Below are 15,777 nucleotides of genomic sequence, written 5' to 3' on the forward strand. Positions count from 1 at the left end.
AATCTGCATGTTATGCACATGTACCCTAGAACTTAAAGTATAATAAAAAAAAATAATAATAAATAAATAAATAAATAAATAACCTACCACATATTAACAAAATTAAATCATTAGTTAAAAACCTTCCCAGGAAGAAAATTTCAGGTCTCTACTGTTATACCGGTAAATTTCAACAAACATTCAAGAAAGACATAATATAAATTTTATACAAATTCTCCCAGAAAGTTGAAAAAGATAATAGTTGCCATTGCATGATGCTAGTATTATAGTGACAACAAGGAAGACATTACAAGAAAGATAATTAGGCACTAATATCCCTCATGAGAACAGGTGCAAAATTTCTAAACATGTTTTTAGCAAATTGAATCCAACAATTTATAAAAAGGATAATATATTATGACTAAATGATGTTTGTCTCAGAAATGCAAAGATGGCCTAACATTAAAGAGTTAATCATTATAATTCACCATAATGACAAACTAAAAAACAAAAAATATATAACCATCTTGATAGATGCTGGAGAAAAGTATTGAATTGAGTCAACACTCATCTCTGATTAAAACTTTTAGCAATGTAGAAAGAGCATGCAACATCTTCAACCTGATAAAAGGCATTTATAAATATTTAGAGACATACTAATGGTTAAAGACTGAAGGTATTGCTTCTAAAATTAGGAACAGCACAAGGGTTTGCTCTCACCACTTCTATTTAATATTGTACCAGATAAATAGGCAAAAATGAACTGTATCCTATGTATAGCAACACAAAAATTAGAAATGAAATTTCAAAATAATACTATTACAATTGCCTAGAAATGTGAAATACTTAGGGATAAATCTGAAAAAAATATGAAAAATGTATTCACTAAGAACTACATCATGGATAGAAATAAAGGGGACCTAAAGGAACTGGAGGCATACTGTATTCATTGGTCAGTCAATGTTTCTAAGATGTCAACCCTCCCAAATAGTTTTATAAATACAATGCACATTCCTGCAATTCCAGTATAATTTTTGTAGGACTTTACAAACTCATTCTTAAACTCATATGCAAAGGACCAAAGAAACTTAAAAAAAAAAAAAAAGAACAAAGTTGGAGGACTAACAGGACCCAACCAAAATATTTTGTGTGTGCATTAACTACAATAAACACTTCAGGGAATAACTTCTAACTTCCTAGTTATTTCCAAGCTGCTATTCGTGATATCTTTTTATCCCTCACAGAGTATCAAGAATAGTATTCCAGGCTGGGCGCCACAGCTCAAACCTGTAATCCCAGCACTTTGGGAGGTCGAGGCTTGTGGATCACTTGAGATCAGGAGTTCAAGACCAGCCTGGCCAACATGGTGAAACCCTGTCTCTACTAAAAATACAGAAATTAGCCGGGTGTAGTGGTACATGCCTGTAGTCCCATGCTGTAGTCCCAGCTACTCAGGAGGCTGAGGCAGGAGAATCACTTGAATCAGGGAGGCAAAGGTTGCAGTGAGCCATGATGGCACCACTGCACTGCAGCCTGGTGACAAAGCGAGACTCTGTCTCAAAAAAAAAAAGTACATAGAAATTCCAAAAAATGCAATTTAACCTGCACTAAAGATCATAGCAGACTTTGATCCTATTTCAACTATCATTAAGTGGCTAATGCGTGTAAAACACGAAGAAGCACATCATCATGTTAAAATTAGAACAACGAAGAGATACAAAGAAAAATCCTAATCCAAGTAACAATGGGAAAATTCATATTTACCTTATTTTACAACTAGTCATTGGCTCAAAATTATTCATTGCCAAAGTCTAGTCTTTTTAAAATTTCATTTGTTATGTTTAGTTATTCAGGAAACATGTTTAATTTTCAAAATATCTTTCAAATTGTATATATAAGATGCATGTATCATGTCATTACCTATATCCATTTGTATTGGCCCATCAAAATAAATTAGTATTTAAGGGCATTGGTGAAAATTAAGTTGTCACTATATGGGTCAGTTCTTTTATTAATAATAATAAAAACTGACATTTACATAACATCATTTGTAGAGCAACTTCATATTGATTCTCCAAATATTTATTAATATTTCCAATATTTCTATGCATTATTTGGCAAACATTAATCTCCATTTTGCCAACTTTTAAAGCAAAGCCGTAGCTCATGAACCTAGTGACTCTGTTTTCTAACTCACAGTCTATGCCTATCCGCCCAGAAGAAAAGAAAAATATACACATCTAACATGAATTAGTTTAGCTATCTTGGTAATGAAATATCTAACTGGCACTTTGTTCTTTATTCCCACCTTTTTATATGCGATCCAGTCAAACACCCTGTCAATATCTGTTGCCTGCAGCACTTCCTGTGATACTGGATGGGAACTGACCAAGCCGTCCAGCAGCATCACTTCATGCAGAACATCGGTCAGAAACCTCTGTTTTTCCTGCAATACAGTAGACAGGGCAATATCATAGGTGATTCATAGTTAGAGAGAATATGTATGATGACTTGAACATAATGTATGTCGCTTAATTGCTGATGTTGATCAGTCTTCCAAGGCATGACTCAACTCTAAAGTGAACCCAGTAAAAATGCTCCTTAAGTTACTCTAAAACGAAGGTGGTTGACTTAAGCACAACATGAAACACACACACACATTTATTTTCTGAAAAAATTTCAAGAGACCACAACTAGTAATAAAAGGCACTCTTCACATCAAGCTAGAATACTGGTGGATGTATTTGGGGATTCAAAATAGTGGACATAAAGTAGAGACCAATTGGTATTAATAATCCATTACCATGAAGAAATGAAAATAGAAAAATCATGAGACTTCCATTTTCTGCATATTGAGACATTAGCATTTGCTCTGGTAAAAGCTGATTCGCTATGTTAAAAAATAAACTGTAAAGAAAAAGTACTTCTCTGTTATTGTTTTTTGTTTGTTTGTTTGTTTGTTTTGGAAAGTCCACTTTAAAGAAACAGCTCGGGTTTTGTTAGTAGAAATGCTGGCAGCTAGTAGTCTTCCTGGCCTCCTGCCTTCATTGAAGGAGGAGAGTAAGAAAAAAGAAATTGCAAAATATAACAAGGGCTAAATAGACCCTAGATAGTTGTGACCTGAGGAGTATCATTACAGAGATTAAGACTCCAGTGCTTAAATTGCTCTAGCTAATTCTGAACTCACTCCTGGAGTCTCCTAGTTTTGAGCCCAGCAGATAAACAGCATGTTATTTCTGAGTGAGTTGTAATTTCAAGCTGAGAGTACACCAATCCTGGATTTAAAGAAATGGAAATGGAGAAAAAATATGCCAAGAAAAGAATCGTTAACTGGACATAAATGTGTGTGGTAATTTAAATCTGGCTTTAAAGAAAGATTTTTTTTTCAACCTCATTAGCTCTATGATTTAGTATGTTTAATTGATAATGTATTTAATTAGGCATCCGACTACATACTGCAAGGTTTGTTTCCTAATAGATTATGTTTTATAGTCTATGGTCCATATATTTAACTTCTTCAGTCCTCTCTCGCTCTAAGAGCTTCACAGCAATGATCTTTGCTCCATCCAAGAGGATTATATGGTAATGACTGAATCAAATCATACTTTGAGTCCCTGAGGGCTGCTCCAGACCGTAAGAGGCCACAGATGAGAAGTTCAAACTTAGACTGAATTAAACGACAAATATGACATAAATACTATATTTCTTCTCAAACCAATTTCCTAATTCCAGACAAATTAAAAAGAGTAGAATGAGACCTTATGCTTTAAAATTTTAAGATTAATAACACCAATATTCACATTGTTCATTTAAGTCCACTGAGAAGCAACAATAAGATCTCAGAAAAATGGCATAGTCTTAGAGAATAAGAAAAATTTATGTACCAATTTCAAAAGGAAAAATTTAAGGCTACTTTTAAGCAGATATACAATCTTGTTATTCACTCAATTTTAAAATGTAGAGGAAAACTATCAGATACTAGAATTAATGGGAGAAATAATGAAATTATAATTACATTTCAACTTGACCAATGAACACTTTTGTTTATAAGAAATACCAATTAAAGGCGTAATTCCATTCTGAAGATAAAATAATATTTAGCCATTTAAACAGCAATTGCCTGCTTTTTACAAGTCATTCAAGCACCTGATCTAAAACAACCAGGTAAAGTGAACTTAAAATGATGCTTTATTTAAATCTTAATTTTAAAAGTTGGTAACAATAAATTCATATTGATCAATATTAAAATTTACTAAACATACCTTGGTTTGCTAGAAATGTAATTTTTAAAATGGTGTAAAGAAAATGGCCATGTAATTTAGAAAGTAAAATCTAAATTCCAAAGAGAAAACTTTCCTGTTAAAAGAAATACGAATTATATATTATATTATTGCCTCATGCTTCTGGAGGAAAACAAAAACAAACCTTGCCTACTCAGTAGACTTTCAATAAGCAGTGTTTAAGTTTTGTAGTGCTAAATCATTAGCAAAAGATTCATCTGTCGACCTTGTTGGAGAGAATGATATTGTGTAATTGAAAAAAAAACGTTTATATGCATAAATGGATTAAGAGAGAGGGGAAACAAAGAAAAAAGCCTGGCAGGAGAACACTCACAAATCCCAGAATAGCTAATACCTTAAATTGAGGAGGAAAAAATAAAAGTCTAGCCAGAGGCAAACTCAATTTTACAGACTTGCAAAGAGTTTCCAGCAGAGAAGGTGCTAATTTTTTATAAAGACCTGTGTCACTATAAAATAAGAAATGATCTCAGCTTGTCAGCCCTCGCAGGGGCTCTCATCATCAAAATCAACAACATCGGCAAGATTAAGTATTGGTTAATTGCCTACTGTTTACCTGAAACTATGAAAGTTTAAAAATAAAGAAATCCTAGCTTTAATGTGAGGTAAGAGATAAAACAGAATATTTGGCCACAGTAAATGAAATACTAGTTTCTTCTTACAGGCTGAATGTGCTAAAGGGATTTCAAGAAAAACAATACTGATTTGGTTTGACTCTGTGTCCCCACCCAAATCTCACCTTGGATTATAATAATCTCCACATGTCAAGGGTGGTGCCAGGTGGAGATAATTGAATCACGGGGGCTATTTCCTACATACTGTTCTCTTGATAGTAAATAAGTCTCACGAGATCTGACAGTTTTATAAATGGAAATTCCCCTGCACAAGCTCACTTGCCTGCTGCCATGTAAGAGGGCTCCTCATTTGCCTTCCGCCATGATTGTGAGGCCTCCCCAGCCATGTGAAACTGTGAGTCAATTAAATCTCTTTCCTTCATAAATTACCCAGTATCACATATGTCTCTATTAGCAACATGAGAACAGACTAATACAAATTCTGTTAAATGGAATGATTCGTGGAACATTTAACGGAAGAAGTAGAATTTGACTCTTGCAGGAAATTTAAAGTTTGGTGTGTGTGTGTGTGTGTGTGTGTGTGTCTACACATGCATATTGAAATAATATATTTGTGGTGAATATTCAACAGGTACTTATCATTTTACATCATATTTTTAAGGTCACCATGATAAGTGACCTAACACTTTGAAAAAGCAGCACAATAAAACAAAATGGAGAACTTTAAAATCTGTTTACAATAAGTTCAATGTCAACAGTAACCATAAATTCCACCACTTCAATGTAGATGCTACCTAGAGTGGTTGAATATGTGCACACAGTTAAATAGTCACAATAATATCAAATATATCATTTTGTATTCAACTATTTTCAAAAATCTATTGCATTTGAATTTTGGAGAACAGTACAAAGGCATTTCAGAAAAGTAAAGAAAATGTGAGTAAATGTAGAGTTGAGAATGAACACCATATAACTCTGCCATTATTTTATGTATTCACTCATTCATTTAACAAATATGTATTAAATTACCACTCTAAGCCAGATATTGTGCAGCATTCAAGGAATGAATATATAAGCGAAAACTAGGCCATAACCTTAAATAACTCGAGTAGAACAAAAAGTACAAAAAAGTACAGATAAACAGCAAACTGTAATATAATATGATGGATGCTATAAAACAGAGGATGAAATGATTAATTAGTTCAGAAAAGGCTTCATAGAGGAGGTGACATTAAAGTGGGTTGTTGAAGGATGAGTGTTTACTCAGATAAATGGGGGAAATAGCTACTAAAAAAGGGCAAATCTGGCAGAGGAAACATGAAAGAAAGGTACTCTGTATTCTCAATTATCAGGTTGAAGTTTGTTCTTTATAAATAGGCAGTGGCAGGCATAATGGCATAATGAAAGTAGTGTCTTAGGAAAATTAACTTATCTGCAGTGCACAGGATTATTTGATGCATGCAAACAGGAGACAGGAAGTGGGATGTGGTGATGATGTATTAGAACAAGGTGTTGCTGAAGGATTGTTGGATCTGAGAGATATTTTGAATGAAAAAAATTCAACCAATGTTGATACTTTGATGCCTTGATTCCCTTAGTAGATAAAAGAGAGGAAATACTCAGAGATAACTACATAGCTTTTAGACTTGATGAACCCCCACCCCCCCAAAAAAAAAAAAAAACGAGGGAGGAACTATTGACAGAAATGGAGAAGTAGGAAAAAAGTTTGGTTTGGAGGATATGCTAAAAACATCTAGTTTTAGATATTTTGCAAGAAAAATTAAGGTAAATATCTAAAAGATATGTGCTATAGGCAACTGAAAGTAAAAGCCTGGGTCTGAGATAAGAGGCGAGTGCTAAAAATCTTTTGACAATAAATTGTAGTCTATATGTGTGTGTGTGTGTGTGTGTGTGTAATCTCACAAAGAATTCACTCAAATGTTATTTATTACAGTATTAGTATTTCATATATTGGTATTCAGTAGCATCTGTGAAGGAAATTATTAATAGTTCTTATCACAACATTAGTTACACATGAGAAATTATATTTCTTTATGTCTTGTAATGGTTTCTGCCTGAACATGTCAAAGTCTGAGGGGTTAAAAGAGAATATGCCTGGCATAGCCACAGTCACTCGTGATGGATGGAAAATAGGAAATAAGAGTAAGGATGTTGGCAGGTTCCCCTAGGAAGGCTGACTAATTTTAGGGAAGAGCAATACAAGGCAGATACTTCGACTTTGTCACCAAAAAAAACAAACAAGCAAACAAACAAAAAGCAGACCAAAAAATCATAGAACAATCTAAATCAAGATCAAAGAAAGTCAGATACATCAAACCAGAGACAAAGAAGACAAGAACCAAGACTGAGCCAATTCAAGTAGTTGTGAGGTATTCATAGGCATGGAGAAAGCAGAAGAAAAATTATCAAAGAGACATGGGTTACATCAGAGCAGCTACAAATACTCAATTTTCTAGAAGGATAGATCTGAACATAAATGGCTTTTCTGGTATTCCTAGGATAAAAGGCAGACACATTGAAGCCTCCAGACTGGATATCTGCCACTCACTGGCTGTATGACATTGAGCAAGTTACTCAAACTTTTTAGACCTCAGCATTCTCAGTTGCAAACATATGTGGTTGTGAGAATTAAATAAGATAATTGTTCTATAAATATTTATAAGCAAATATTTATAGTAATATTTATTAAGCACCTGCTACATCTTAGATGGTATGCCCGGTTCTGGGATTAGAAAGATACAAAGACAAAGCATACTGGCAAAGGTTATAGATACTTGCAAAGGCTATAGAAGTAGGACAGACGAAGGTGAAAACAAAAGTTAAAACACAACTTGCTACATGTAAAAATGGAAGTAGGTTCAGGATGTAGTGTGACTACACTGAAAAGGCCGTTAATTATTCTGCCTTAGGCAGGGTAGAGTTTGAATTGAATATTTAACGCTGATTTGAGTTTTCTAGGAGGAATGGCAGAAAAGGGCATTCTTGACAGAAAGGAATATGTGGGAAAAGTCATGGAGACCTTAGTGTGGTTTGTTTGGGGGTCTACAATGTTTTGTGTGGCTAAAGGCAGAGTATAACATAGCAAATTACTAGCAATGAGAAAAGAAAGATAAGCAATAATGAAATCATCAAGATTTGTCCATGCCTAGTCAGAAAGCTAGTGTTAGGAAGTGACATCCTCAGGGCTACATTTAGAGATATAACTCTGAATATCTCTGAATAGTGGGAAAGTGGACTAGAGTGATAAACAACTGGAAACAGAAACAGGACAACATTGCATAATTGTGCACAAATAGCACACAATATGTGCTTTACCTTTGTGATCAAAATACATTACACCAATTATTTCTCTAAAACTTAGCTCAATTTTATAACCAATGGTGATCAACCAATGTATTTACTTTGAAATCCAAAATGCATACATTAAATATAGATATAAATATAAATGTAGGCAGACTTATAATGTACGTAGATGCAAATATATATATCTAAATACAGTTATTTCATTTTTCAGTATTTTCCTTTGTTTATGTAATATCCTATTCTAGATTGTAATGCTCACAATATCTGGATATAATTTCTTAGGAGCAGATAAAGGAAGTTTTTTAATCCTTGGAATCAAACCAATAGAAAGTCTGACTAAAATTATAATGCTTGAACAATGCAATCTAATTCCACATATGTTTCCCGACTCCCTCATCTACAGGAGGTCCTGCATTAGAAGCAAAGGAGATATAATTGAGACACAATTCTGCCTTTAAGCAACTCCCATTATGGTATGAAAGATAGATACACATACAGCCCATTAATGCCATGTGATGGGCACAGTATTATTAATAGTATAAAATACTGTGAGAGTAGAGAGAATGTTATGAGTAAAAATGCTTTCAGTGTCTAAGACTATGTTGATTCAAGTTTACCTGATCTATCATAAGAGAACAAATAAGATATATAATTTATGTTTTACTTCTCTGGAAACCTATACTACAACATGATAAAGACTTTTAAGAATACCGAGGTTAAACAAAATACCACACGAATTTTTACTAAACTGAATTCCTTATTTATACAAGGCTAGAATGAAGGATAAACACATAATTAGCATTGCACAGTTGGTGTTTTCCTTCTTGTTTTCATTACCTACTCAAATCATGACAAAGATTAAAGCAGAGAAATATGATCAAGAGTTCAAAAAAAGTAAATATATTGGGGGAAAATATCCATCAGATTTTAATCTATGTGAAATAGTATCCCTGTAACTTTGCAGTTATCATCTTTTGTAAGCGTATAGCACAATGCCATATTTGAAATTAGAAATTATGTAGACTTCAAATTTCCTATAACATTGAAAGAAATTTACTTTGTAAATTTTATATTGTCATCCAACTGTTTTTAAAGTTCTATAATGTACAAAAGTATTTTAAGTTCTACCAGTTGAAAGTTAGCTAGATTTACTAGTGAAAATTATATCATCATTTACTTGACTAGTATATAATTTATGCACAGTTAAATCATACTGATGGAGAAAGAAAAGCTAGTGAAAATAAATGTTGCTTCCATATACCAATGCACTTTAAAAATTAACATTTCAAAATCTCATGTGTAAAATATACTTGTCCAAGATGTTAATAATTATTTTCACTTGCAGCCTGTTAAAACAGTCCATTTATACTAAAGCCAATCTTGTGTAAACACACTTATATACAGAAGGTATTTTGAAAATAATTTTAAAATAATCACCACTAATGCCTACAATGAAACAAGCACTGTACTGAAAAGTTTATGTGTTTGTTTGCTTAACCTTTTATGGAAAGTGTTACATGATCACAAGACTCTAGGCATATCTCTTATTGATAAACATTATTCTGTGATTTTGCATAAGCATTACAGTTAACTAAAATAATGTGTTCCATATGTTATTTCTTTCAGCCATCAACTACATTTCATTCAATGCCAAGCTACAAAATCTCTAAGATGCCTTTATCAGTGCATAAACTAAAAAAGCGATTATGTTTTATAAGAACATCTGAGATGATTTTGTGCCTCTCATAATCCCAGATAACCCTCTGCACAGTTTTTATGAGCTTCTATACTCTTGAACATGATGAACACAGAGAAAGTGGGTTAAATTGTGGGTCTGTTCCATGACTAAACCCTTCAGCTGCCTCATGTTTTGTTTTTAACATCCAAGCTGAATGCGTCATGTCTCATTTTATCCAAGATGTGATGCAGCTAAGGGAAAATGCTAAGATAGAACACAAAATGAACTTAATTATATACAACCAAATTCTTATTATTCTGCAGACTTACTTAAGAATCTTAAAAATATAGCAATATTGATACAGCAGAAGTTATCAATCAGTCACTCACATTTTCATTACTTATGATAATCCTGGGTCTTATGGAACAATTGTGAATGTGCTTCAAATAATGTCAATCACAGTAATAATTATGAACAGGTTGTCTAATTACATAGCTCATTCTGATTCTAGCGGCCCAAAAAATCACTGCAAATAATCTCCATATGCCATGTGCTTACCCTTTAAAAATATGCATGTCATTTAGCTTTCATTTATTTGTGAGGATTTCTTTTTTTTGTTGCTTAAACTATGAATTGTGATTTAAAGTATTCTTTTTAATAAATATTATTGTGTAAATTTAAGGTATACAACATAACATGGGATATAGATAGATAGTAAAATGGTTACTACAGTGAAGCAAATTAATATATCCATCATCTCACAGCTACCTTTTTTTTTTTTTTTTTTTGGTTTTGTGGCAAGAGCAGCTAAAATCGACTCATTTAGTACGAATCACAGACACAGTACAATTTTATTATTTATAGTCCTCATGTTGTATCTTAGACCTCTAGACCTGTTCATCCTACATAACTGTTAATTTGTATCCTCTTAACTACACCTTCCCATTTTGGGACCACCTCTCCACCGGTACCCACTGCCTTCTTTTCTATCTCTATATATTTGAGGGTTTTTTTTTTTTTTTTAACAGATTCCATATATTAGTGAAATCATGCAATATTGTTCTTTCTGTGTCTAGCTTATTCACTTAGCATAATTTGTCGTATCCATGGTATGACAAATGACAGACGTATCCATGGTATGACAAATGGCAAGATTCTGTTCTTTTGAACAAAATATATTTGTGTGTGTGTGTGTGTGTGTGTGTATTTACACACAAAATTTCTTCATCGACAAACACTTAGGTTGTTTCCATATCTTGGCTATTGTGAGTAATGCTTCAATGAACACTGAAGTACAGATATCCTTACAAGACGGTGATTTCATTTCCTTTGGGTATGTATGCAGAAGAGGGATTGCTGGGTCATGTGGTAGTTCTGTTTTTAATCACTAAAGAAACTTCCATACTATTTTCCATAATAACTTATATTTCTACCAAGTGTACAAGACTTTCCTTTATTCCACAGCTTTTTCAACATTGGTTATGTTTTAACTTTTTGATAAGTTATTCTAGCAGGTATGAAGTGGTATCTCACAATGATTTTGATTTGCATTTCTCTGATGACTAACAATGTTGAGCATCTTTTCATTTATCTGTGGGCTATTTTTATGTCTCTTTTGGAGACATGTCTGTTGTGATCTTTTGCTCATTTTCCAATTATTTTTTCCATTATTAAGTCGTATATGTTCTTTATATCTTTTGGACATTAATACCTTATGAGATATATGGCTGGAAAATATTTTTTCCCAATCCATAGGCTGCCATTTTATTTTGTTGTTTCCTTTGCTGTACAGAAGCTTTTTAGTTTGATGTAGTCCCATTTATTTATGTTTTCTTTTGTGGGCTGAGCTTTTGGTGTATCACACCAAGATATCATTGTTAACAACAATGTCCAAGAGTTTTTTCCCTATGTTCTCATCTGAAAGTGTTAGAGTTTCAGATCTTACATTTAAGTCTTATCCATTTTGAGTTGATTTATATGGATGGTGTAAGTCAAGAGCCTCATTTTAGTCTTTGACATATGGAAATCTAGCTTTCTCAGCACCATGTATTAAAGACATAATCCTTTTCCCATCATGTCTTCTTGGTGGCATTGTCAAAAATTAGCATAGCGTATATATTTGGATTTATTTCTGGACTCTATATTCTTTTCCACTGGTCTATGGGTCTAGTTTAATGCCAGTACCACCCTCTTATGATCATTATATCCTTGTAATATATTTTAAATCAGGAAGTGTGATGTCTCCAGCGTTGTTCTTCTTGCTGAAGATTGCCTGGGCTATTCAGGGTTTTTTATGTTTCCATATAAATTTTAGAATTGTCTTCTTCTATTTCTGTGAATAATGACCTTGGGATTTGGAGAGGAATCATGTTGGATATGTACATTGCTTTTGGTAAGACATTTTAACACATTAATTCTTCACATCCATGAACGTGTAATTTATTTCCATTTATTTGTGTCTTCTTTTTTATTTCTGAGTTATCTGTTCAAACTTCTTCACTTTAATTTTTTTATTTTTTGATTTGAATCTTCTCTCTTTTTTTCTTAATTGGGCTAGCTAAAAGCTTGATGATTTTTTTTTTTCCAAAAAAAAAAGCTCCTAGTCTTATTGATTTTTTTCTATGGTTTTCCATTCTGTATTTGATTTATTTCTGCTCTGATTTCTATTATTTCTTTTCCCCTGCTAATTTAAGATTTAGTATGGTCTTCTTTTTCTAATTCCTTGAAGTATAATGTTAGATAATTTATTCTGGAGCTTGATTCTTTTTCAATGTAGGCATTTATTGCTATAAAATCCTCCCTTAGAATGGCTTTTGCTGCCTCTCATAGGTTTTCATATGTTGTGTTTTCATTCTCATTTGTCTCAGTATTTTTTTTTTTATTTCCTTCGATTTCTTCTTTGACCCATTCGTTGTTCAGGAGTATGTTGTTTAATTTCCACATATTTGTGGATTTTTCACGATTCTCTTTGTTATTAATTTCTAGTTTCATACAACTGTGGTCTGAAATCATGCTACCTATGAATTCAATCATCTTAAGTTTTCTAAAACTTGTTCTGTGGTCTTACATATGGTATATTCCGAACAATGTTTCAGGTGTTCTACAGAAGAATGCATATTCAGCTACTATTGGATAAAATGTTCTATATATGTCTACTAGGTTCATTTGGTCAAAAATGCAACTCAAGTACAATATATCCTTATTGATTTTATGTCTGATTGATGTTTCCATTGTTGAAAGTGGGGTATTGAAGTCCCCATTATTGTACTGCTATTTATTTCTCCCTTCATGCCCATTAATATATGCTTTACATATTTAGGTACTCTAGTGTTGGGTGCATACACATTTACAATATTTATATTCTCTTGATTATTTAACCTCTTTCTCATTAGATAATAACCATCTTTGCCTCTTTTGATTGTTTGTGATTTGAAGTCTATTTTATTAGATAGAAGTATAGCCACCCCTGCTTTCTTTTGGTTACAATTTACATGGAATCCTTCCACCCCTTCACTCTCAGCCTGTGTCTCCTTAAAGCTTGAGTCTCTTGTAGGATGCATCTAGTTGGATCTTGTTTTATTATACACTCAGCCACTCTGTCTTTTTTGATTATTTAAGCCATTTACAGTCAAGGTTATTATTGATAGGTTAGTATTGCCATTTTATTCTTTGTTTTCTGGTTGTTTTATAACTCCTTTGCTCCTTTCTTATTATCTACTTTCGTGATTTGATAATATTCTGTAATTCTGAGCTTTGATACCTTCCTAATTATTGCTTGTATATCTGCTGATTTTCTTTTTGTGGTTGTCATGAGGCTTACATAAAACATCTCATAGTTATAATCAACTGTTGTAAGCTGATAACAACTTAACTTCTGTTGTATACAAAAACCCTGAACTTTTATCATCTCCTTCCACAGTTTATGTTTTTGATGTCACAATTTATATCTTTTATACTGTGTGTTCCTGAACTTTTGTAGCTTTAGTTATTTTTTACTTTTAACCTTCATACTAAAGATATATTGGATTTATACACCACCATCACTATATTGAAGTATTCTGGATCTGACTATACATTTACCTCTACCAGTAGTTTTATACTTTTATACATATTCATGAGAGTAATTACCATTCTTTAATTTTCATTTGAAGAACTTCTTTAAGTATTTCTTGTAAGTACAGTGGTAATATATTCATTTCACTTTTGCTTGTCTGAGGAATACTTTATTTCTCCTTAGTTTCTGAAGGACAAAATTGCTGGGTATAGTATTCTTGTCTAAAAAGGTTTTTTTTTTTCTTTCAATACTTGGAAAATATTATCCCATTCTCTCCTGGCCTGCAAGATATCTGCTGAGAAATACACTGACAGTCTAATGGAGGTCTCCTTATATGTGACTATGCTTTTCTCTTGCTGCTTTTAAAATTTTCTCTTTGTCTTTCACTATTGATAGTATGATCAAAAAGTGCCATGGAGAAGAAATCTGAGTTGTTTCTGTTTGGGGACTGTTTGGGGACTTTTGACCACATCACTTCTAAGACTTAAGAATTTTCAGCAATTATTTCATTAAATAAGTCTTCTCTTTCTTTTTCTCTTTTCCTTCTGAAAATTGCATAATGTGAATAGTTCTTTACTTAATGGTGTCCTATAAATCCCATTGACTACACAGTTTTTAATTTAAAAAAAAAAAGTTCTGACAATCATTTCAAAAGGCCTATCTTGAAGATTCTTCCTTCTTTTTGTTCTAGTCTGCTGCTGACGCTCTTCAGTGTATTTTTAATTTACAGCTGAACCCTACAGCTCCATAAATTTGATTTGGTTCTTTTTTAATGATATCTGTCTCTTCTTGTTGAACTCCTCACTCAGATAATGAATTGCTTTCCTGACTTCGTTGTCTATTTGTATTCTTTTTGTATGTTGTTGAGTTTCCCTAAGATTATTATGTTAAGTTCCTTATTAGGCAGTTTGTAAATTTCCGTTTCTTTGCAGGTTAGTTGCTGGATAATTATGTCCTTTGATAGAGTCAGGATTCCTTGCTTTTTCATGTTTCTTGTGTCCTGCATTTACGTCTGCATATTTAGTGGTGCAGTCACCTCTTCTAAGCTAAGAGTGGCTTTTGGAGGCTAATACTTTTACCTGCAGATGGACCTATGGGTGCCAATTGGGCAGGGTGAAGGTGCTCTGGTTCCATGTGGGTGAAGTGGTATAGTCTTTGTATAGCTTCTTCAGTTGTTATCTACATTAGCAATAATTGTGGTACCTCAGTGGTCTTGGCTGCAGGAATTTGTGGAAGTCATGGTGGCTGCATAGGTTATTAGGGCAAAGACTTTAGGGATCCTTCTCTTCTTATCTTTCCTATAGTAGGAGTCTTATCTGAGGGGATCTCTCTTGGTGTCAGGTCTGACATGGCCCACAGGCATGTGGTACTTGGATTCAAAGCATGGGTGCTCAGATAAACTGTGAACACAGGTTTCTGGGATCAGGGTCTTATAAGACTAACCATTATAGCACCTGGGACTTGATTTGCAGCTTCACTTTCCAAGGTATGAGTGGGTGCAGTTCTCCCACAGAGGTAAGAACTGTTGCTCTGAGGGACATCCCAGCAACCTGGACCCAGGGAACTGGGGTGTGGCTGTAGTTTTGATACTAAGCATCAAGGCACAGTATTGACATGTCTCTGGGGAAGAATAGGTTCTCCAGAGGCTAAGGCCTCCTGGAGCACGGTACAGCTGCAATGCAGGATCTGGAACCAACAAAACGCAGTGGGGTATGAGGTACCACACAGTGGTGACTATAGACCCTGAGATGACGGAACTAAGCTGAACGGGTTCTGTGACACCAGGTGCAGCAGCAGCAAGTACCTAGGAATAGCAAGATGTCAATATGGCTTGGGAGCTGAAGGGTGGGAAGCAGTGCAGAAATGACC

General features: G+C 33.6%; 1 protein-coding gene across 1 annotated transcript in view; it reads right to left on the reverse strand.

The window, feature by feature from the left end:
• The window catches only part of TRHDE (thyrotropin releasing hormone degrading enzyme), a 419,741-nt gene that overhangs the window by 181,330 nt on the left and 222,634 nt on the right, over nt 1-15,777 (reverse strand). The window contains exon 6 of the mRNA XM_017870740.1: nt 2,288-2,425. Coding sequence (XP_017726229.1) covers nt 2,288-2,425 — 138 coding nt within the window. The remainder of the gene's footprint in view (nt 1-2,287; nt 2,426-15,777) is intronic.

The sequence above is a fragment of the Rhinopithecus bieti genome, unplaced genomic scaffold (assembly GCF_001698545.2).
Source record: "Rhinopithecus bieti isolate Rb0 unplaced genomic scaffold, ASM169854v2 scaffold_5324, whole genome shotgun sequence".
Classification (NCBI taxonomy): domain Eukaryota; kingdom Metazoa; phylum Chordata; class Mammalia; order Primates; family Cercopithecidae; genus Rhinopithecus; species Rhinopithecus bieti.